Consider the following 22,711-nt stretch of genomic DNA (forward strand, 5'->3'; position numbering starts at 1 on the left):
TATGTTTCCTCAGTGCTACACTGCACCCTGACTGGATTATCTCCTCCCTGCAACCCTTCAGTAAGGGGATGTCCAATTGCCTACAGATAGGTTTTGGGTCTCCACTCTTTACTCCCCCTCATTCACAATGATATGATTTTTTGTTCTGGGTCTTTGATGCCTGATACCTGATCCTGTTGACACCTCATGATCACATAGGCTGGTGTACTTCTTCCATGTGGGCTTTGTTACTTCTGAGCTAGATGGCTGCTTGTTTATCTTTAAGCCTTTATGACCTCAGACGGTTTATCTTTTGATAGCCAGGCACCATCAGCTTTCTTCACCACATTTGCTTATGCACCCATTTTGTCTTCAGCAATTGTGTCGGAAAGGTGAGCATCACAGAATTCTGGATTATTAGAACAAAGTGTTCTTGTGTTAAGGGAGCACTTGAGTTGAGGCCCAAAGTTTGCCTGCTATCTTAATACTTAACATATAAATATATGTACATAGATCGATTTCCCTATCATTATATATAAGCATATTTGCATATTACATGCCTGTATTTAGACCTCTATAAATGTCCTTTGCCCCCTAGTGCTTTCCTGGATTTCATTTTACTATCCTCTTGTCCCACTATCATGTTCTACCTTCATTTGGCTTTCATTAATTCCTCTTGGCTACATTGCACTTGATCAAGCCCCACCAGGCATTCTATGCCCTCCTCGCCATTGGTTTTAGATCACTTGTCCCTGGATTGGCTGTTCCCTTCCTTTCCCCTGCCTCCCCCAGAACCTTCAGTCCCATTGTCTTCTCCTCTGGATTGTTTATCCTGCCTATCTTATCTAGCTAGACATGCAGAAACATTAAAAAGCACAAAAACCAGCCAAACAAACAAACCCCAATAAAAGCGCAAAAACCAGGCAAAGCAAAAGAAAACAAACAACAGCAAAAAAAAAATGAAAAGCCTATGAATAGTTCCAGGTCTGTTTGTTGCCCTTTAGGAGTGTTTCCTGGTGGAGTCTGATGGGGTGCCGTGCCCTGGTCCCAAAGTCAATTTTTGGTATTCCTCAGGGACTTCATTGCTTTGCTCCCCTTGCTGCTCTGTTGCTCGCCCTTAGTGTTTCTCCTCGGTGTGGTGGGGTCAGATCAGGCACAATTCCCTCACTGTGTCTCCAGTGTTGTCCCTCGTCGCTATGTGGGTCAATGAGGGATGTCGTGTCTCCTGATAGGGCCAGCCCTATGGTTCAGTCTGTGCATTGGGTGTTCTGAGCAGGAATAGCATCCTCAGGGCTTGGTGGGCCAGGATGTGTTCCACTCTCTCTCCTTCTATCTTCATTTGCTAAAATGATCTTTAAAAAATTTTTTTACACACAAAACAAGTTCTAGAAGAAGTCCTAACCCCAAACCAAGAGGTCAGCAAAACCACGTTTCCTCTGGAAACAAACAGAAGTCACTGTCATTGAATCCATTCCGACTCTTAGGGATCCACTCGGACAGAGGAGAGCTGCCCCTTTGGGCTTCGGAGGCTGTAAATCTTCATAGCAGAACGCCTCCACTTTCTCCCACGGGAGTGGCTGGTGGTGTTGAACTTCTGGCAAGGTAACCAGTCCAGCCCCAGGGCTCCTACGGGAGGCTCTCGGGAGAATGCTTGCCTTGCCTCTTTTCTATTGGCAACCACCTGTACTCCTTCCCGCTCCTTCCCCATCTTCAGAGCCAGCAGCGAGCATCTTCAATCCATTGTCTCCTGGGTATCTGCTTTCTTTCAGGAGTCTCCTTGTTAACCCACCTTCCGGCTTCCCTCTGTGACGACAGGGAAGCCAGTGCCAACTCCCTTGGTTCTCCTAGTAAAGTAGGGTGTTGGCACCTCTAGCCATGGCTCTCCGTATCAGAGGCTGCTCTCCTTGATCAGAGCTCAGCTGTATTGGTCAGGGGGGACGTCAGGAGAGGTCTCTGTGATCCCTAGGGGTCTGGAGCTGGGGGTGCCACCCTCTCCAGGGTGGGTAAATGCCAGGCCAGCCCTGGCAGTAGAGTCTGAGCCGCTGTCTGTCTAGCAGGTCCCACAGCCCTGCTTTGTCCTTTATCTCAACCAGGGTCCCCTGAGATTACATTTCTCAGACTCCTTGGAGGATTATGTATATTAGAAAAAATGTCCGCATCCTTTGGAAAAGCAGTTTTCTTAGTTGGTAATCCTTTTACCTGTATTGTCCCGGAAAAGAGAAAGGAAATCAAAGAGAAACAGCAAAGAAAATGCAAGTTGCTTCTGTGGGGCTGACAGAAGCAGCTAGCTGTCCTGGCCAGATGATCATGGACATGTCCCGGTCAAAAGCCTGCTTGTTCCTTTGGGTCACGCTGGGCCAGCGTTTTGAATCCTCCCTGGCTGCTCAGGTGGCCGCCCTCTCTCTGAAGCATCTCTGGTTCCTCCAGGCTGAGTTAGTTCCCAGATGGACTCCAGCTGCCGTCCTGAATATGGGGGGCCTTCGAAACATTCATGGAAAGGTTCCATTCTTTCAAAATGTCCATGAACTTCTGAAGCCCCCTTGACATCTGCCATTGCCACATTGTTCTGTGTCTGAAAGCCATCTCTCAGTTGCCGTCTCCCCTCATATGCCAGCAACTTCCCAAGGACAGAGACTTGTGTCTTATAAATAGACCAGCTCCCAGCAGCACTCAACTGACTGCCATCATGTGGGCTCAGGTTCACAGTGGCCCTTGCTGTCGGAACGCAGCCCAATTGCTTAACCCACTGAGCCATCAGGGCGTCACAGTCAATCACTCCAAAAACCAGACCAACCAAACCCACCGCCACAGAGTCCCGGTGACTCATAGTTCAATCACCAAGGAGAGGTTGTTACTCAGGAACCAAAGACAAAGATAAGATGCCTTGGGTAAAGTTAAATGCTGTCCTCCGCAGCCCTTGGCTCCATCATAGGTAGAAGGGGACCTGCACAGCCCGGAACTCTGCGGGCAACCCCCCCCAGGGCGCGGAGGTGGAGGTCCATCAAGGTGGGGGTCCATCAATGCCTGGCTACCATTTTGATCTGAGATTCCTCATCCAATGGGGGAAAACACAAGACAGAATTTCCACATCTCAGAAACTCGAGACTGTCTGGAGTCTGGGAGAATGGCTGAGCCCGAAAACCATTCCCCGAGGTCATCTCTAAACCTTCAGCCAAAGGCATCCCCTGAAGTCATCCTCAAACGAGTGATAGCTGAGCTTACCTGGTCCAACACACCTGCCCTGCACGATTTACTCAGCTCTCGTTCCACCCCAGCCCCAGCCCCACACACATACTTTAAGGTGTGTCTCAGTCTGGTTCTTGGTGAAAACCTCATTCCGCATTCTTTCCACCATTTACAACCAGACCCCCGCCCCCCCCCCCGCCCGGGCAGTTTCCTGTGTTCTCTGTGCTATTTGCTGCACATCCTCGGATGACGAGGAGCTCTTGGGCGTGTCTCCGGGCACTTTATGTTCCCAGAGCAACTGACTGACTGCAGTTCTGTCCCTTCTGCTCCAGCTCAGCAGTGATGCCTGCGACTGGATAGCTCGTACGGCCCTGCACTTAGACGAGATGCCTCCTTTATCTCCAACGATGGGATCGAATTGGTGCAAAGGCTACATTTCCACATGCCATCACCTGATTGAATTAGGTGGTTTGGGGGGGGGGTCTCTTTTTGCCTTTTCATTCTCCTTCCTCCTTAGCGTTGGCTTCTTTTTTCAGCTTGGTGCTTGATCCACAGTGTCGATATTGAACACAAGATTATTTAACTCTGTGTGGGAAAATGCCTTTTGTGTGTTTGAATCTCTATTCCAGAAAATCCCCAAACTCACTGTCACCGTCAATTCCAATTCACCGTGACCCTTTAGGACAGGGTGGAATGCCCCCTGTGTGTTTCCGAGACAGGGCGTCTCTAGGGGAGGAGAAGGCTGTGGAGCGGCTGGTGCTCTCAAACCCCAGACCTTGTGGTTCACAGCCCAGCGTGCAACCACGGAGCCCCCAGGGCTCCCTCTCGGCCTAGAGGATCTTATGAGTTAGAGCCGACTGATGGCAGTGAGTTAGCGTTTCCAGCATGCCAGCGTGCGTCGCATACTGTGGGCCCTCCGTAGATGATGCATAGAAGGGTGAGGAGGTGGGCGGGATGGAAAGTATCCAGGTGGGTCATCCAGGTAAGTCGATGGGCGGATTGGTGAGTGGGTGAGTAAGCGGAGGAAAAATTTCAAGCTGCCATGAGGTTATTGTACCCTCGAGCATGCAGAAGACTGGGTCTGGTTGAGGAAGGAAATGGGCAGAGGTCATCAGCGACAGAGAGACAGAACACAGGCAAAGGCGGGATGCCTGAGCAGGGCAGGGACGACGCAGGCACCTGGCGAGTGTTGCCTTCCCTTGCTGACCTTTCCTCTCAGGATGGAGGTTCAGGTTTCACCTGCTGTGGATTTAGACTGGGGCCTGCAGCCATTGTTCCAAGGGGATCTGATGTTACACTCAGCCTGCTTCCCCACCTCATTCTCAAAATTTCCCATGTTGAGGTAGAAGGTACAATGTTAGTCGAGGGCTGTGTTCTTGGAAAGTTGTCGAGATCAGGTCAGGCAGGAGAGAGGACCCTACAGCCAGCTTATTTGGCCTGATCACCCGCCAGGAAGACCAGGACACTGGGCTTCAAAGAGTTTAAAGGTGGGGGGAGAAAGGAGGAACCCATCACAATGATCTATCTATAATCTCCTCCCAGGGGGATGGACAACAGGAGAGTGGGTGAAGGGAGACACCAGTCAGTGTAAGACATGAAAAAAATAATAATAATTTAGAAATCATTCAGGGTTAAGGAGGGAGGGAAAAAACAAGGAGCTGATACCAAGGGCTCAAGTAGAAAGAAAATGCTTTGAAAATGATGATGGCAACACATGTACAAATGTGCTTGACACAGGGATGGATGGATTGTGATAAGAGTTATACGAGCCCTCAATAAAATGATTTGGGGAAATAAAACCATTTAAAGGAGTCTGCCTTGACCAGGTGTGTCTCTGTCTCGTAAAGGAGATGATTTTCTGCCTTGGGGTCTTAGAGAGGTGGCCCCACTCCCTGGCTGGCTTGGTGGGAAGAGGCATCCCTACCCTAATTGTCCCCCCCTCCCCCCCAAGCACTTTCTTGTTACCTCCTGTCATGGTCTTCCCCAGTTCATGACCCAGTTCCTTATAAACCTCACCCGTGCTGGGGCACTTGAGTTTCATGTTCTAATCTCCCTGCCATTCACAAGTCAGTTTCCTTTGTCCGGTAGACTTGCTGCTTGTGTTCACTTGAATTCTTGGGCAAAGAGGTGCCCAAGGTTGAATCCAGCTTGCCTAAGGGCCCCGAGGAGAAGCTGAACTCACATCCCCTACTGTCCAGAATGACTTGGGTTAGATTGTCACCAGACTCCTGATTCTGAAATCCTTATTGGCTGGAATAAGATAAGCCAAGTGGGTCTTTATCTGAAGTATTTACAAAATGCTCTTCTCCCGTTTCCTGATCCTCTACTCAACACCATCGTGGATGACAGCACCTCCCAGAAGAGTGAGGTGTTTCCCTGTGGAGGTCGCCTCACTCATTGCTCCTTAGGTCCTCTGAAGCTCCCTGGGGGTTCCCTGGGACACCCAGAGATGGGTGTGGATTATGGAATGTGTAAACTAAGGTGGAAATGAGGACTCGTGATTTGTGGCATTTTCTTTGTTCCTTTATTAAATATTCATTGTGTACTTAGTGTATGCAGGCCCTGGTGATTAAAACAAAAACCCAGCAAGCAAACAAACAAACAAACCCCTCAGAATTCACTGCCATTGTGTTAATTCTAACTCGTTATGGCCGTGTTGGCCAGAGAACTGCCCCTGTGGGATTCTGAGACTCTTAACTTGGTGGTTCTCAACCTTCCTAAAGCCAAGACCCTTTAATCCAGTTTCTCATGTTGTGGTGACCCCCAACCATAACATTACTTTCATTGCTCCTTCATATCTGTAAGTTTGCTACTGTTATGAATTGCCATGTAAATATCTGATAGGCAGGATGTATTTTCATTGTTACATATTGATCAATCACAAAAATAATACGTAATTATATATAGTGAAATATTTACTTCTAATGACAAATCAATGAAATTTTGTCTTGAAGCATGGTGTAGCATGGGTAACAGTCTTCATGCCGGGTACTTGTAGGTGGGCGTATCTGCCTGTGGGCAGACCCGCCTGGAGACGGATAGAGGAGCGCTGTCTCGGTTCCTAAGACCATGGGAAATATGGGTTGCGCCCCACAGGCTGAGCAGCGCTGCGTAAGGTTTCCGGAACGTAGGTGTTCCAGGAGCACAGCTCCTCTGCTCTCCTGTGGAGCAGCTGGTGGGTTAGCATTCCAGAGCTTCCTGCAGCACCTGGGCTACACCTCACCTGTTAAACCGAACTGGCTGCCGTCAATTCCGAGTCTTCGTGACCCTGCCGTGCAGAGTCAGGCCACCCCTTTGGGCTTTCCAGGCTGTACACCTTACAGAGAGTGCCAGCCCTATTTCTCCTCAAGAGACGCTGGTGGGGAAACCAGCACCCAACCCATTGCAATGGGTTGTCGAATTTTGCTGTATGACCCAGAACCCCACTCCTGCTTCTGTACGCCAGAGAAATCAAGCCTCTTCCCGTGGTCCTCCCCATGGGCTCGCGGGCATAGCAGTGGGATTTATGAGCGCTCAAAATGAAGCAGACCCAGATGCCCATCCGCGGACGCATGCAGGGAAGGAATACCGTTTCATAGAAAGGGGCCGGACGAACGCCACGCAGCCACATCGGTGCCTCTCCCAGAGAACCAGGTGACGTGGACGAAGCCGGACACCAAGGTGGACGGACAGAGCACCTGCACAGGGAAATTCCTGGAGGGTTGAGGGTTCTTTGCCTTGCACCTGGCCTTGATTAGTGAAAAGACCAAATGCCGTCGCTCCAAGCATGTCGTACTGAACACTGTTAGGAGTGACTTCCCTCTGTGGCGATTACGCCGTGGTGAATATAACTGAAAATGGAGAAGGGGGAGGGGAAGGGGAAGGAGGGGAAAGGGGGAGCCCACCACAAGATTAGATATATAGCCGACCCCCCCCCCAAGGGGACGAATAGCAGAAACGCGGGTGAAGGGAGACAAGGGACAGTGTGAGATATGAAATAATAACAATACATAATTGATCAAGGATTCACGAGGGTGGGAGGGAGTAGCAAAAAGAGGAGCTGATACCAAGGGCTCCAGTCGAAAGAAAATGTTTTGGAAATAATGATGGCAACATCTGTACAAATATGCCTGATACGATTGATGCATGGAATGTTATAAGAGCTGTACAAGCCCCCAGTAAAATTAGAGAGAGAGAGAGAGAGAAGGGTTTACGTTGACCCCAGTTGTCGCAGAGCCAGCCTCCGGGAGGCGCCATCCCGATCTCTGCAATTCCAAGGGCTCCCTGAGCATGTACTGGCCGTGCAGATGAGGTCCACGCTCCTGTACCGATCAGATGCCGACTCCCACCCCCCGCGCCAGTGCCCACACCTCCATACCTACTTCTGTCCTCCAGCCCTGGCACGACGTGCCCCCAGCCAGCTCCAAATGGGCCACGGCCCTGTGTGTAACCAACCCATTCGCCTCGTCAGAGTTTCCCTGCACTGGGGCTGAGCCTTGTGGCCCCTTTGGCCCACCTGTTGGAATCTCATCCTCGGGAGCAAGGGGCATGCCTGTCAGTGCCCACTGGGTGCCACTGCAGCCCCGTGGCGGCCCCTGAAAGGGACGTGGGGGACCTCTCGTTGCAGTGCTCCTCACGTGGATCAACTGCGCCAGCGTGCGATGGGCCACCCGGGTGCAGGACATCTTCACCGCCGGGAAGCTGCTGGCCCTGGCCCTGATCATTGTCATGGGCATCGTGCAGATCTGCAAAGGTGAGTGCCCTCCCAACAGCAGCCACACGGGGCAGGAAATCAATCACACCCCACTCTTGTCCATCATCCTCCTGGGGTGCTCCTGTGGCCCCTTCTGCCCCAGTCCCAGGATAACCCCTGCCTGGGATGTGATGTCTTTGTCCACACTTTGAAATCAGGGCCAGAAGAGCAGAATTTCATCCATTTCAAAATTACTCATAAGCTCTACAAGAGAGCCCGGCATTCCGGGGCCCCTGCCAACATTCCCCACCGGATTTGGGCCTTCCCAAGCTGGAGTCTGTATTTGGTTTCCATGGGACCCCTGGCGCCGGAGAGTCACATGGCCAGGAGGGAGCCCTCCCACCCATCCACATGCCCTGCAGGCAGTGAGGGGGTGCCTGGAATGTAACCCCAGGAAACCTAATCATGTTTCTGCCACATGGGGGGTGGTCAGAAAGTTCAGGGCGAGATGCCATGATGTTTCATCTCATGTGTCCGTAACCAATTCCCTCCGGTGATGGGCATGGTCATTACAGAGCAGCCGGCTGAAGCGCTTTGGCGGGTTAGAATGACCTTCGAAGAACACCACCACCACCACCCCGTGGTGTCTTTCCAAAGGCAGTGCGCCCCTCCTCCTGCGCTCTCAGTTCCTTCTCCTGGGCCAGCTCTTGCCCCGTCCAGATCCTGAGTGACAGACGAGGAAGTTCAGTCACGCTGGGCCTCATGACCACCTCAGTCACTCAGCAGCCTCTCTGGAGGGCTCTCTATGGACAGGTCGGTGGGGGTGGGGACAGGAGATCCCATCCCTGTGATTCAGATTAGAGAAGAGACTTCGGGGCCAGCTGATGGGTGGTCCCAGAGAGGAGTACCCGGGAAAGGCTGTGAGAGTGGGTGTAGGGCTCAGAGGGGGTCATCGGGGTCACCGAGTTCTACATGTAACAAGGGGGGGTGGGGGAATACTAAATTAGTTATTAACCAAGGAACCTCTATCTTCGGGGACTCTCTGCCCCTGAAGTGGGGAGCACAAAGAGGAGGAGGAGGATACCGTCCAAGAAAGAAAGACAACTGTACCTGGTAGGACAGCGTGGACACTTACGTTCACCTGTGGGCGGCCCTCTATTCTTTCCTGTGTAAAGGTGCCAGCTTTGCCCTCCTGGACCGTGGTCAGGAGGCTGCTGGCGATCCCGGGGCTGTGTCTCTGCCCCAAGGGAGCAAGCTCCCTCCCTCTCCAGCCTCCAGATTGTCCCGCTCCCTGAGACCCCCCTGCCTGGCCTAGTACTCCAGGAATGTCTCCTCTGAAACAGGGCCTGTGAAGCATGTTCTGGAAGGTTCTGGACCCGTGTTCCCCTGGTGTGTTCAGCCGGGGGCTGCCAGGACCTCTGGCTCGCCTCTCAGAGCAGCCCTTGCCCCTATGTCCACAGGAAAGTACTTCTGGCTGGAGCCAAAGAACGCCTTTGAAAATTTCCAGGAGCCTGACATAGGCCTTGTGGCCCTGGCGTTCCTTCAGGGCTCCTTTGCCTACGGAGGCTGGAATTTCCTCAACTACGTGACCGAGGAGCTTGTGGATCCCCACAAGTGAGTTGAAACACCCCATCCCTCCCCCCTTTGCTCCCCCGGAAGGACTTAGCACCTGAAACTGGAAAGGCAGCGCCCAATAGATGCCCGATGCCCACTTCTCCCCTGGTTCCACCCCAGTCCTCTGTCCTGCCTGTGATCTGGTTGGTCCTGAAGAAACCGTGTTATTTCCAAAGAACTTAAACCTTCAGACCAGGCTACTCCTGGGCTGGGGAGAGAACAGTGATCTGATGACTGTCACGGGCAGGCAGGGCAGGTCCAAAACTGGAAACGATGCTGAGATGACCCCACTGCCTCAGAGAATGACATGCCTCTCTTACTCACCTGTCTCAATGCCCGAGCTCTTCGGGTCTTGTGACAGGGAAGAGCTGCATGGGGGGAGATTCAGATCAAAGTGGGGGAGGGACAGGATGCCAGGATTTCTGTTCAGGCTAAGTGCTTTAACTTCATTCCAATTGCCCTGCCCACATTGAGACAAGACACACTTCCCGGGAAAGAGGCCTGTCAGCCAAGACTGTAAGAAAGACAAAAGGGCTGTCCGGGGCCCCAGGTGGTCCCTGGGTGCCATGCCTCCCCCTCTCGCCTCCTCCTCTTCCTCTGCAGGAACCTGCCCAGAGCCATCTACATCTCGGTCCCGCTGGTCACGTTCGTGTATGTCTTTGCTAACATTGCTTACGTCACTGCCATGTCCCCTCAGGAGCTGCTGGCGTCCAATGCAGTTGCAGTGGTAAGGAATCACACACCCCCCCCCCACCCCGGGCTCTCCAGGCGGGAATGTTGACACAGGCTTGCTTACATCATAGCCTTACTTACTTTTCCTTGCTGTATGACCTTGTGAAATTGGAAGTCATCCTAATTTCCAGGTCAGAAACCACAGCCTACCCTCACTGGGGAGCCTGCCCATGCGCAGGAGCAAGCTGGTGGCTGGGTCGACCTAGAGCAGTTCTAAGCGCCGAGCTGAGTGGTCATGACAGGGCCCACGCGCCGGGAATACACCCCACGAATCGGGATTCCTCCTTATTGTACACATGGGGGCGTGGAGACTCGGAGAGCCTGGCCTTCTTTGCTCAAGAGCTCTCGCTCCTTCGTGGAGGGGCTAGGAATTGAACCCGGGTCTCGGAGTCACAGGCCGGTGTCCCTCACTGTGCGAGCCCGGACACACACCACCTGGGCCCCCCTCTGCCCCTCTGCATTCTGCATGTGTGGCCCTGGTTTCCCTAAAGCAGGGATAATAAGCATTTCTTACTATTACTACCCTATAGTTAGTCTCTTTAGGAAGGGACCTGGTGGTGTAGTGGTTACTAGTTGGGCTCAAGGTCATCAAGGTCAGCAGTTCGAAACCACCAGCTGCCCCTGGGGAGACAGGCTGGGCTTTCTACCCCTGGTAAAGAGTTCTAGTCTGGAAGGCAGCGCTCTCTGAGCCTTCAGCGAAGGCACGATGGGCACAGCCCATCTTCCCGAGTTGAAAACCTTTTATGGACAAGAAGCTATCGTGGGAATTAAATGGGAGCAGGCGTGTCCACGGGCAACCTCGGGGATTTGGTCTTGTGATAGAGGGATGGCAGCTAGCGGACAACAGAACAATCGTGGGATGGTGGCAACAGTGTCGCCGTGTGAGAAGCCTGGGAGCGAGTGTAAGTGATGGTTTATGTTCCACAGAGGCACCAGTGGCTTCCATGTGCTCCTTCTCCCAAGGACCTGCTTTGGCACAGTGAAAAATGAGGCCGGACGTTTTTCATGCTAGTTTTTTTAAAATAAACTTTGTCATAGTAAAAAAAAGAAAGATCTCTAGTCTCATGAACTCATAGGGGCAGTTCTACCCTGCCCTATGGGGTCACTGTGAATTCAGCGTCCACTCGATGGCAATGAGTTTGGAGTGTGGGGATATAGTCTCTTACTGTTGATGCGCCCCAAACGTTCCCAGAACCCCCGCTGTGTAGCTGCCATGTGGAAGATGGTGGGACGCCAGGACCCCAGTCTCTCCTCTCAAGGAGCTTAGAGAGGGTGCAGGCATGGAAAGGGACCGTGCACGCTGAGGCTGAGGGGTGGTGCCCAAGGCTGCAGGAGGACAGCTGATGCTCCAGCCCTTGCTTGACCCAGGGAGGAAGGGAGGTAATTTCTGCCTGACTCGTGACCTCTCCTCTCCCCTCTCCTCTTGCCTCCCTGCCCAGACGTTTGGCGAGAAGCTCCTGGGCGTCATGGCCTGGATCATGCCCATCTCGGTGGCCCTGTCCACGTTTGGAGGAGTCAACGGGTCTCTCTTCACCTCGTCCCGGTGAGCTGCCTGCCGCCACCCCGGCCAGGGACCCCTCTGCTGTCCGCACTGCTCTGTCTCTACGTGGGGCTGTCTCTGTCAGCAGGGGTCTGTGTGGGCACCTGGGGGTGGCCTGGCCGAGCGAGCGTTGTGTGCTCACGTGCAGTGTGGCCGTGCCAGTGTGGATGGGCGGACGATGTGTGGACCATGCAGGTACATAGCAAACGGCCCCGCCCGTGCACCCTGCAGTCCGGCAGAGCCTTGGCTGCTCTCCAAGCGTCCCCTTCCCTACCCTCCTGCCAGAGGCTGCTGCTGGCTAGACAGGAGCCCTGCTCCAAGAGGGGCCTGGTGGAGACTTGCCTGGGGCCCCCGGATCTGGTCTCCCTCGGTGGGGAAGTCATGGGACTGGACTGCAGGTGACTGCCACCTGTGCCCCTCCTCCCTGCACAGCACAGAGTCAGCTGTGGGCAGCCTTTGCAGGCCTACCTGAGGCAGGCCAGGCGCAGCCTGTGAAGCAAACAGGGTGGGGTGAGGCAAGAGCAGAAAGAGGCTGAGCCTGTCGTTCTGCCACAACTTCTCCCCAGACTTTATGGGGACCCAGAGGCACAGAGGAGCCCACGAGTACCCAGCTCCTGCCTCCACAGACCCTGGAATCTGTGTTCTTACTGATGTCCGCCCACCCCCTTGCTGCCTCTTGTGTCGAGCTTAAATAAATGTGAGACAAGACCATCGTGAGCTGCTGAGGCCCGCAGATGCTGCAGGACTCCCCGGGTGTGGGCCAAGGGGTCCTGGAAAGCTCCCCCACCCTTCCCAGGACAGTCCCACCCTAAGAGACGGGAACAGCAGAGTCCCGTCCTGTCAGGGAAGAGTTGCAGTGTGGTGACAGGGAATCACCGTGCTTGCGTTCTGGCGCAGGACGAGGAAGCGAGAGCTCGGGTGTCACCGGCACCCAGGACCCTTCCATGCTCACCCCGGGCAACCTCGTGTGCAGGTTACACAGGAGCAGCAGCTGCTGGAGACCCCAGCCGAGGGCGCGTGTAGAAGACAGTGACCCCCACGAGGCTCTCTGGGAGGTGTTGGAGGACAGTGACTGGCTCCAGTCACTTCAGCGGGGTTTGTCCCTCAGGCAGACCATGCAGGGTCTGCGTGCATGTGTACACAGCGTGTGCATGCGGGGGACAGTGGTGCATGGTGTGCCCGCCGCACCCAGCCAGGCCTCCTCGTGTCATCTTCCAGTCTCTCTCTCGCTCTCTCTCTGTCCCCCTCTCTCTCTCATGTTTGGGGAGAGGGTGACCTGTCCTGAGATGTAGGAGCGTGTGTGGGGTGTGTGTCTTGCTTAATGTCGTCGTCTCTTCTGTCGTCTGCTCGTCAGATGACCATCTCCGGTGAACCTTGACCCTGGCAAAGGTCGCTGGGCCAGATGGTTCCACTGGGCCCGGACTGCACGGGGAGGACTGTGCTTGTGGACCCGGGCTGTGTGCATGACATCGGGGGACGGGAGGGGGCCCGCAGTATGGCACATGAGGCGGCATTGTCGCATGGGGTAAGGGCACGAGCACAGAGGCTGCCTGCATGTCTGCACGAGGCTAGTGGCCACGGGCCAGGTCGTTGACGGCCAATGCATGTGAGTCCTTGGGGGCGGCAACCAGCCCCTCCACTCCTGACGAGTTGCCGCTGCCAGCTCCCCTCGCCCACAGGTGCAGATGACAGGCTGCGCCGAGTCTTCCCGGCACACCCAGGCTGGCTTTTCTCTGTCCCCATCACCACCCCCTGCTGCTCATTTCTCAGGGGATGCTTCCACTACAAAATCCTGGGGGTGGGGGGCCTCAAAAGTAGTCTCATTTTGACTCGGGCGTAAGGACTAGGCCAGTTTGGAGAATCTTCTTTGGAAGGGCTGCTTCCTTGTGAAAAGTGCCGCTTTCTTGGCCGGCGATGCTGTACTGTAATAGCCTTAACGATAGAGGAAAACCCATCAAGGGGACCTAGACCGCCACCGCCACCCCTCGTATTCTTTCTTTCTGAACTTTTAAGTTGTTCATTTTTCAAAAACGATTTTTATGCCGATGGTACGTGTCCCGTCCTGTCTGTTCTAGAATCTCACTATTTTTTTGTGCCATGAAGCGTCAGGGAGGAAATGAGGGTGAGTCATACAGGTGATCGGTTGTCCCGGGTGTCGGCGTGTGCACGGGTGACTGCACCAGGGGCCGGAATCGCAGCGCAGGGACATCCCCGCGGTCTGCTGCTGCTCTCCTCGGGCACCGTGCCGCGGGCAGGTTCCCAGGCAGCCCAGTGGCTTTCAAAATCGTGACCACGGACACACAACGTAGACCTGCCCTCAGTGACGTCGTCAAGACCCCACTTTGGGGCATTCGGGTCTCCTGCCTGCCTGCCTTTCCAAGCACATCTTTGACCAACTCTGTTCGTTTCTCTTTTTTCATTCAAAGATCGTTTTATTGGGGGTTCTAACAACTCTTATAACCGTCAGTTGTGTCGGGCACGTTTGCACACACGGGTTGCCATCCTTCTTTTCTAGACATTTACTTTCCATTTGGGCCCTTGGCATATTCATTTCTTAAGGGCGCCTTCTTGGGAGTAGAAGAAGCAGCTCGAAGGCTGTCGATTGTTGGCTGGCATGTACCCTATAATGCACCGATCTTAAGTGTTTGGTTTGATGAATTTGGGTGCTTCTAGACACCCATCACCCCAAACGAGACTGAGAACATATGCACGTGTCCCTTAAGTTCCTTCATGCCCATCCCTCCGTGGCGGCAGCCACTTCTGATCACCGTCACAATGCAGAGCTCACGCTCCCGGCACATCAGGCGTCGTGCCCCCGCAGACAGTGCAGAGGACACACTTTAGAACCTAGAGGAGCCGCCTGGGCAGGGCCCTGCAGGCACCGTGAGCCACATACACAGCAACCGGCGGACCCCGAGCCATCCAGCTCCAGGGGCCTTGCCCGGGGCTCCGTGCCCCTGAGAGCCCTCCACCTGCCCACTGGCTGCTTTGGGTTCGCCTGTCCCTGCCTTTGTGAGTGTGGCTCCTGTGGGCAGTTGGCTGGACACTGTGCATGTGAAGGGGGATGGATGGGGTGGGGTAGGTTCTTGCTAAGGGTGGGCCAGAAGGTGGGCATGCCGAGGTGGTCCCCAGCTGACCTGCCTCTCTCTCTGCCAGGCTGTTCTTCGCTGGAGCCAGGGAGGGCCACCTTCCCAGCCTGCTGGCCATGATCCACGTGAAGCGCTGCACCCCAATGCCAGCCCTGCTCTTCACAGTAAGAGCCCCTCCGCTGCGTGCCCCCCCAGACTGCACTGAGCTGGGAGCTCACACTGCCCACCTAGGCCCCCGTCACCCTCCTAGTCTGCTGTTAGGTGTCACTGGGCTTCAATACAATGGCAGGTGACACATGTGGGCTTTAAGGATGTCACGCGTGAACATACGTGGCTGCTAACCAGACAGGTTGGGGATTTGCGTCCACCCAGAGCCACCTCAGAAGGGCCCCCTTCTGCTCCGACACACGGCATCACCGTGTGTCAGAAGCGACAACTGGTTTGGGGTTGTCTTTTTTTTTCTTTTTTAATCAAAACACGACCCTGTGTCCTGATACACCACAAGGCTTTCGGTCCAGTTCATGGCCCTTCCTCCCAGCCTGCCCGCTCCACTGCCTCCCAGAAGCTTCTCTTCCCCGGGGGTCTCATCACCGAGCACCCCCAGCCCTTCTCCTCCGACTCCCCTCAGGGAGCCAGCCAGCCTCGGCTGCCTCAGGCCCCAGCAGAGGGCTCCAGGACACCAGATGGGGAACATTCGTTGAAAGAAAGATCACCATTAACCTGGGAAAAGAGGGTGAAGGCAGCGTGGGGTGGGGAGAGGCAGGAAAAAACAAAACAGCTCACTGGACCCGAGAGTAGACTTCTTCCGAGAGAGCTAGAAGAAGGGCGCAGAGATCTGTCCTCCTTGCAGCTTTTGGGTCTGTCTGTTGCCGGTCCTGGGAGGAAGCAGGGCAAGTTCCTTTGGTCCACCGGAGAAGCAGTTAGAGCCAAGAAAGGGGCGCTCTCTGGAGTTGAGGCACTCACGCATGGCACAGCACTGGGGGGCCGTGCAGCAGCAGTCTCGCCTGCTCACCCCATAACATCCTCTCGCTGCTGCCCACCATCCCATCCCACTGCAGAACCCAGCGCTGTAGGGGCCTCCAGAGCAGCAGTGAGGGGGAAGAAGGCTCCGAGGGAGCCCCTGAGTGGGAACACCTCGCTCTCTCTCTGGGGAGAAGGCCTCCGCCGGGTCTCATTAGTTCCCCTCTGCCCAACACCAGGAGCACAAGAGCCAAGAGCTGGGCCCCTACGAAGGTGGACCGGCTGCATTTTAGGAAGCGAAAAGGGAAACCATTAGATGACTCAGCCAGGACAGGAGTAAAGCCTTCCCCTTCCCCTGCAGGGAACACCCTTCTCCACAGGTGTTGTGTTGGGTTTTAAGGAAGGAGAAATAAATTAGCCTGAGCCACAATCAAGGGAGAAGAAATGTAGAGAGCCCATGGAGCCGCTGGCTTGGGACCAACCCAATTGTTTACCGCCAGCGTCCCTTCTGATTGACTAGTGCCCATGCCAGCCCGTACCAGTGGGTAAATGTTTGTTAGCCCTACGATAAGAAAGCACTTGTTGCCAAGGAAGGTGCCCGCAAGGCCTGGATGGCTAGGGACGCCTGGAAGTGCCCCTTTTGAGGACACCATTGTGAACCGCCCTTGTCCGGCTGGAAACAGGAGAGTGTCTCACCTGATCAGGGTGGGGTCTGCACACCTTGCCCATGGCCCACAAACCTCTCCTGCTCCCCCAGTGCTTGTCCACCCTGCTGATGCTGGTCACCAGCGACATATACACACTCATCAACTACGTGGGCTTCATCAACTACCTCTTCTACGGCGTCACAATCGCGGGGCAGATCGTCCTGCGCTGGACGAAGCCTGACATCCCCCGCCCAATCAAGGTGAGAACCACCCTCTGCACTCCCCTCCCCCCACCTTCCTCCTGATTGTCTTAGTCACTAACAGGAGCCCTGGTGGCATCGGGATTACACATTGGGCTGAGATCTGAAAGGTCAGCAGTTCAAATATGCCAGCTGCTCTCCCGGAGAAAGCTAAGGTTTTCTACTCCCGTAAACAATTACAGTCTCAGAAACCCACCCTGTCCTATAGGGTCACTGTGAGTCAGTATTGGGGTTTTGTGGAGGGGGTCTGCTCTTTTTTCATTAATAATTTTATTGGGGGGCTCTTACAAATCTTATGTAACAATCCATCATTCAATTGCATGAAGCACTCTTGTACATATGTTCCCAACAACATTTCCAAAATGTTCTCTTTGTACTTGAGCCTGGAATCAGCTCCTCTTTTTTCCCCCTCCCTCCAACTCCCTCCCCACCTCATGAATCCTCCATCAATGGAATATCGTTGCTGCTATTTCGTGTCTTACACTGTCCGTTGTCTCCCTTCACCCACCTGTCGGTTGTCCGTCCCCCGATGGGTCTGCTCTTCTGCTGGGAAGCAAGGGACATGTGTGAACGGGGCCACCGTTTTCCTTTCTCCACTGAGGATCAAAATCCAAAGTCACTGCCATCCAAAGTCAATGCCGACTCATCGCGACCCTCGAGGGCAGCGTCCAGCTGCCCCGTGAGCCTCCGAGACCGCGACTCTGTATGGGACTAGACGGCCTCGCCTTCCACTGGGCACACCCCCAGAGGAAACTGCATCTGGGGAGCGAAGGCAGATTAAACTTCACTCCTTCCGTGTCCTGCACACTATGTCTTGAACCCAGCTGATCTCTCCAAGGTTTCTGCTCTCACCAACACTCTCCTGGGCCCTCAGTCTGCTCAGTCCCCATCCTGTCCCTCTAGAGGATTGACTTCACATGCTCTGTCCATTCTAGAATGAGAGTCCTCCTTCCCTCTGCCTATCCAAGTTCTAGCCGTTTCCCAGAGGAGCCTCCACTGTGTGGATGCTTTCCAGTACACTCAGCCAGCCCTGCATGGCCTCCGTCCCGCTGATACATTACTATGGGGCTCTGGTAGCACAGTGGTTCTGCACTGGACTGCTGATGGAGAGGTCAGCAGTTCAAAACCCCCAGCCAGCCACTCCTCGGGAGAAAAATGAGGCTGCTACTCCCTTAAAGAGTCCCAGCCTTGGAACCCAGAGGGCCTTGAGTCCACACCGACTCGATGGCAGCGAGTTTGGTCTTTGGGGTCTGGGTGGCTCTACCCTGAGTAAGTGCCCAGTGAACCCATCCGTTGCCAAAAGGAGGAGCTCTGGGATAGGAATGGGTGAACGAGTCTAGAACAAAGCCTGCTGGAATGCTTTAGGTTCTCCTGCAAATTAATAGAGTAGCCCGAAGCCAATTTGAACAATCCTGTTCTGGAAACATGTGAGATTAGATGCTTCTATAACATTCCTCCAACTTGGAGATTAAGGGCTCTCCAAACCTTGCAGCTCTCCAAACCCATCACCACTTTCTCACCACTCAGAAAAACGTGCTGGAGGGACGAGGAGGGAGAGCCACCCCTCTCCCCACCACATGCACACCCTTTAAATCATCCCCCACTCCCCACCACCCTGTGAGGGGGGAGAAAGACGCAAGACCAGAGCTGCCTTATCCGGTGCTGGGTCTCTGGATCTCTTGGGCCTAGGCAGGCTTGTCTTCTGCCCTTGCTTGGGAGGATGGACTGTGGCTGATCCGAGGGAAGGGCCTGGACCTTCCTTCCCCTGTGCCTGGAGGGGAGGGAGCGGCAGGGTGTCCGCTTGCCCTTAGGAATGTCTCCACTCCACCTGGGACCTTGGCGAGTACATGCCCACGGCACCCAGTGCCCACAAGATCTTCGGCTGCCCTGTCTCACCCTGTCCTGGAGGGGTTAGATAAACAGTGAGGGCATTCCCTCCCTGACCCCTATCTTCCTGCTCACCAACATTTGCCCACCTGGAACCTGCCGCCTCGGGCCTGGGGCAGGGGAGTCTCAGGACAGAGTGGAGCCTTGCCTTGTGCCTGCATGGGGCTTCACTGCGGACACGGGAAGGAGGGCACCCTGCTCCTGCGTCACTTCTGGGGTTTCACCCAGCTCATGGCGCCTCTGCCCCCACTGCAGATCAACCTGATCTTCCCCATCATCTACTTGCTGTTTTGGGCCTTCCTGCTGATCTTCAGCCTGTGGTCGGAGCCCGTGGTGTGTGGCATCGGCCTGGCCATCATGCTGACAGGAGTGCCCGTCTACTTTCTGGGTGTTTACTGGCAACAGAAGCCCAAGTGCTTAACTGGTTTCATTGGTAAGTCGTTGAAGGTTCTGGGTGGCCAGAGGGGCTCTCAGGCTGGGACCGAGAGTGATGGGGCAGGATTAGCAGCTCCAGCTTCATCTTGATCTGGGTGGTCCGAAGAACAGTAGCAGGAAAAGGCAGGCGCCCTCCCAGAGTTCTCTGAGAAGAGAGAAGCTGCCCTTCCAGACGAGCCTTGAACCTGAGAGAGCAGACACCCAGTTTGCAGTTCTGCAGGAGCTTCCCCGGCTGGGTGGAGGCCAGTGTAGCCTAGGAGTCAGCTGTTAATGGATGTGGGGGATGTGGAAGATGGGGGCCTTGGTGAGCATGGAGCAGCCAGAAGAAGCAGGCTCCCAAGAAGATTCAAGGGGCAGGGGAGGTGGCCCACCCCTGGTGAGGGAGTCCCCTTAAGAACTGGCTGTGTGCTGAGAAAACCTAGGGGCAAGACAGAAGATGGGACAGGCCCCGGCCTAGCGGGTAAGGTTGGAGGGACACTCAGCCTTGATCTTGACCCAGCTCCCGTCTGTTCTCCTGCTGCAGAGTCGCTCACCCTGCTGAGCCAGAAGCTGTGTGTGGTCGTGTACCCCAAGATGGATGGAGACTCAACCTCAGAGGAGCCGAGTGAGGAGGTGCATGAGCTGCGGCAGCCCATGTGCCGCCGCGAGGAGCAGGGCCAGCTCTAGGCCCGAGGGACATTCCCCCTCCCATCTGACTCTTCCCACCTTGACCCTCTTTTCTGGTCTACTTCCTTATCTGGGGCTCCCCCAACACACATACACACACACACACTCCTGTCAAATCGGGAAGGGCCTGGGTTAGGTGGGGAGACAAGGCAAAGACACTAACGTTTGTACCCAAAGAATCAGCCTCTCACCCCTAGGTCCCCACACCGGGGCTGCTCAGAGCTGTTAGAGGGCAGTACCTGGACACTGACCGCCCCCCCAGTTGCCTCCTGGGGATACCAGACTTCAGTGCCTCCTTTCTGCCCATTCCAAGGTCCAAGGGAAGGACTCCACTGAGAGGCCTGGCAGCTGGAACTGGGACCTAAGAAATCAGAGGGAACACTGCCCTCTGTCCCTGCCCGGACTCCCTATCCAGGGGAAGGTTCCTTTCAGGATACCACCTCCCCACTGAGCTAAGGACCAACCACCAGGAGAACTGTCCCGTTACACTCCCCCCACCCACACCCACCCCGTCCGCTACCAGGCCCATGGAACAGATTGGGAAAGCCTCAGCTTGCAGCATCCTGGCCCTGCCTCCTGCCTCCTGCCCCCAACTGGTGCCAAAGCTTCCTGAAGTCAGAAAGCATCTCATTTTCTATGTTGTGGACATGGCTCCCCTAAATGACCCGACTAGCACAATCACTCAGCCCCTCCTCTCACCCACGCCCCCCCAGGAAGGAGCGGTGCCTTCTGACCCTTGCAGACACACCCCAGAGTCTGTGCTACCCACCCCCGCCCGCCCTGTCTCCACCCTGTGCCCTTTCCTCCTCTGGATCTTGGCTCCAGGCCCAGGTGTGTAGGGATCCCCAAGCCCTTTAGACACGACCTTGGAGCCAAGTCAACCTGAGTCACCTCAAACTGGGCCCAAAAGTTCACCTTTTCTGCTAGCCCTTAAGACAGACCCGGGTGTTACAAGCCTGCGAGGGCAGCAGGGTGTGGGTTGGTGGGGGCTGTTTTCCCACCTTCTAGAGGTGCCCAGTCGATCACCTCAGAAACTCTGGGGGAAGAGTATTTTTAGAAGGCCATGTCCTCTCCTCGTCCGTCCTCTTGTTCAGATCCCTCCTTCCCCATCCTTGGGCAGTGTCCTGTGGCACAAGCCCCCTCCCCCCTCTTTGGAGACCCTGAGAGGAATCCCTCCCTGGCCCAGAAGCAGACTCTCCCTTTCCCTGTACTCTGGGCCTAGCCGCCTCCCTACCCACTCCTTTCGTGCTGGGGACCTGGGCCCTTTTGTCCCAAAGCAGGACTCTCATTGTCTGCCCACTGCATCTGCTGAACTGGAATACCCAGCACCCCCTTCCCCCTGGCCTGGCTTGGATCTCCCAGCTGCCCTTCCACCTCTCCTGACCCATTGTTGGTGAGGCGCTGGCTTGGTCTGAGTGGACCCCAGGCGGGACATTCCTTCAGAAGGGACACCAGGTGGGCTGGGCTTGGGCCTGCAGGTCTCGTTCCCCGGCTTCTCGTTCCTCCACCCCCTCTCCTCCCATGATTGTGTTTTTGTCATATGAATGCCTTACTTTTTGGATAAATATTTGTAAAGCTAGTCTTTCTATTTCCTTTGGGGTTTTGGTTTTCACGTGAGTTTGTTGGGGGTGTAGGGCTAGTTAGGACCTGGTTAATGAGCTCCTTCCTGTCTTTGAATTGGCTTTAGTGTTCTGTTTGGATTTTGAAGAATTGTTTTTTCCTTTTGGTTTAATAAAATTTTTCATGGAAATGGAAGGAATTTGATGGTGTTTGTGTTAGGCCAGGTTGACTTACAGAAATAAATCCAGTGACACTCATATATGTGTAAGAAAGAGCTTTCTTATCAAGAAGTAATAATGTATGGAGAAAACATCCCAGTCCAACTCAAGTCCGTAAGTCCGACACTAGTCCATCAGTCCCTCTTCAGACTCACACAGCCACATGCAATGATGCAGAATGCAGGAAGATCACAGGCCGGTGGGTGCAAAGTCTTATGAACCCAATGGCGGTGGCTCTGACAGCCATGAGAGTCAGCCAGTAGGAAGATTGAAGGCAAAGAAGGGGTAAGGGTAAGGGTCCCAGGATCCTCCTTATGAGAAGGCTACGTCCACAAGGAGTCACCATCAGGCTGTGACCTGATTGACAGGCTAAACTCCACCCCAACCCTTTCATGTATCTTCAAGTTGACACGAAATTATATAAGAGAACAGTGCTCATCACTAAAGGGCTTCCTGAGCCGCCACCACCAGGCATTGTCTGTCTTAGGAGGTAGTTGGTTGCCAAGTTCCTTCAAGAATGGCATTCCTAAGACTCACACTCCTTAATGCTGAGCAGCCCTGGGGAACTTGAGTGAGGGCATTCATACAACCACCTGGCACCTTGAATCAAACACACTCTCTTCTGTGGAGAAACAGAGCCTCGAGAAGTTCCTGCGCCTTGCCCGTGCTCAGCGCATGCAAAGAGACACTCGTCACCAGCCAGGTGGGGATGTGGGACAAGGGAGCCACAGGACCCAAGTGACCTGAGGGAAGCCAGGCAAGACCTGGCAAAGGAAGGGGCAGACAGACTGGCAAGCTGGGCTGGGTCCTGGAGGCTTGGTGGGAGGACCTCGGGGGGCATAAAGGTGGTGCATATGCCAGAGGAGGGGGATGGTAAAGTGTTACAGAGGTGAGACTTGGCCCAAGAAGAGCGCTGTTCAAGACGGAAGAGCAGAAGGCCCCTCGGACAAGGATAGCGGGAGGAGGGAGTCCTTCCGGGGGTGGGGGGGGGGGACCAGGTGAGCACACCACTGGGTGTTTGGAAACAGAGTCAGCCATTGCTGCTGTGTTCCTCCCTTTGTGCCTGCCCTGGGTGGGCATCCTTGGGACAGACTAGGCAAGGCCTGTGAAGATCAAGGTCACCATCGGGGGCTGTGAGGACTTAGGCGAGCAAGACCGCTTGGCTTCCAGTCTTGGCCTGCCCCCAACACTCCTGCTTTGTGGTTGCCACTTGTACAGATGGAAGCAGGCCGCCCTCCATCCACAGGGGCAAGTGACTGGCAGGCC

The 22,711-nt window shown here is 54.7% G+C and overlaps 1 protein-coding gene across 2 annotated transcripts in view; it reads left to right on the plus strand.

Annotated features, from left to right (window-relative positions):
* SLC7A8 (solute carrier family 7 member 8) overlaps positions 1 to 21,369 on the plus strand; it is a 57,636-nt gene extending 36,267 nt beyond the window's left edge. For both annotated transcript variants that reach the window (XM_075530633.1, XM_075530634.1), the window contains 8 exons: positions 7,772 to 7,897; positions 9,298 to 9,451; positions 10,055 to 10,178; positions 11,623 to 11,726; positions 14,880 to 14,976; positions 16,530 to 16,679; positions 18,822 to 18,999; positions 19,525 to 21,369. In XM_075530633.1, coding sequence (XP_075386748.1) covers positions 7,772 to 7,897; positions 9,298 to 9,451; positions 10,055 to 10,178; positions 11,623 to 11,726; positions 14,880 to 14,976; positions 16,530 to 16,679; positions 18,822 to 18,999; positions 19,525 to 19,667 — 1,076 coding nt within the window. In that variant the 3' untranslated portion in view covers positions 19,668 to 21,369. The remainder of the gene's footprint in view (positions 1 to 7,771; positions 7,898 to 9,297; positions 9,452 to 10,054; positions 10,179 to 11,622; positions 11,727 to 14,879; positions 14,977 to 16,529; positions 16,680 to 18,821; positions 19,000 to 19,524) is intronic.
* The last annotated feature ends 1,342 nt before the right edge of the window (positions 21,370 to 22,711 follow it).

Source organism: Tenrec ecaudatus, chromosome 14, assembly GCF_050624435.1.
Source record: "Tenrec ecaudatus isolate mTenEca1 chromosome 14, mTenEca1.hap1, whole genome shotgun sequence".
Lineage (NCBI taxonomy): Eukaryota > Metazoa > Chordata > Mammalia > Afrosoricida > Tenrecidae > Tenrec > Tenrec ecaudatus.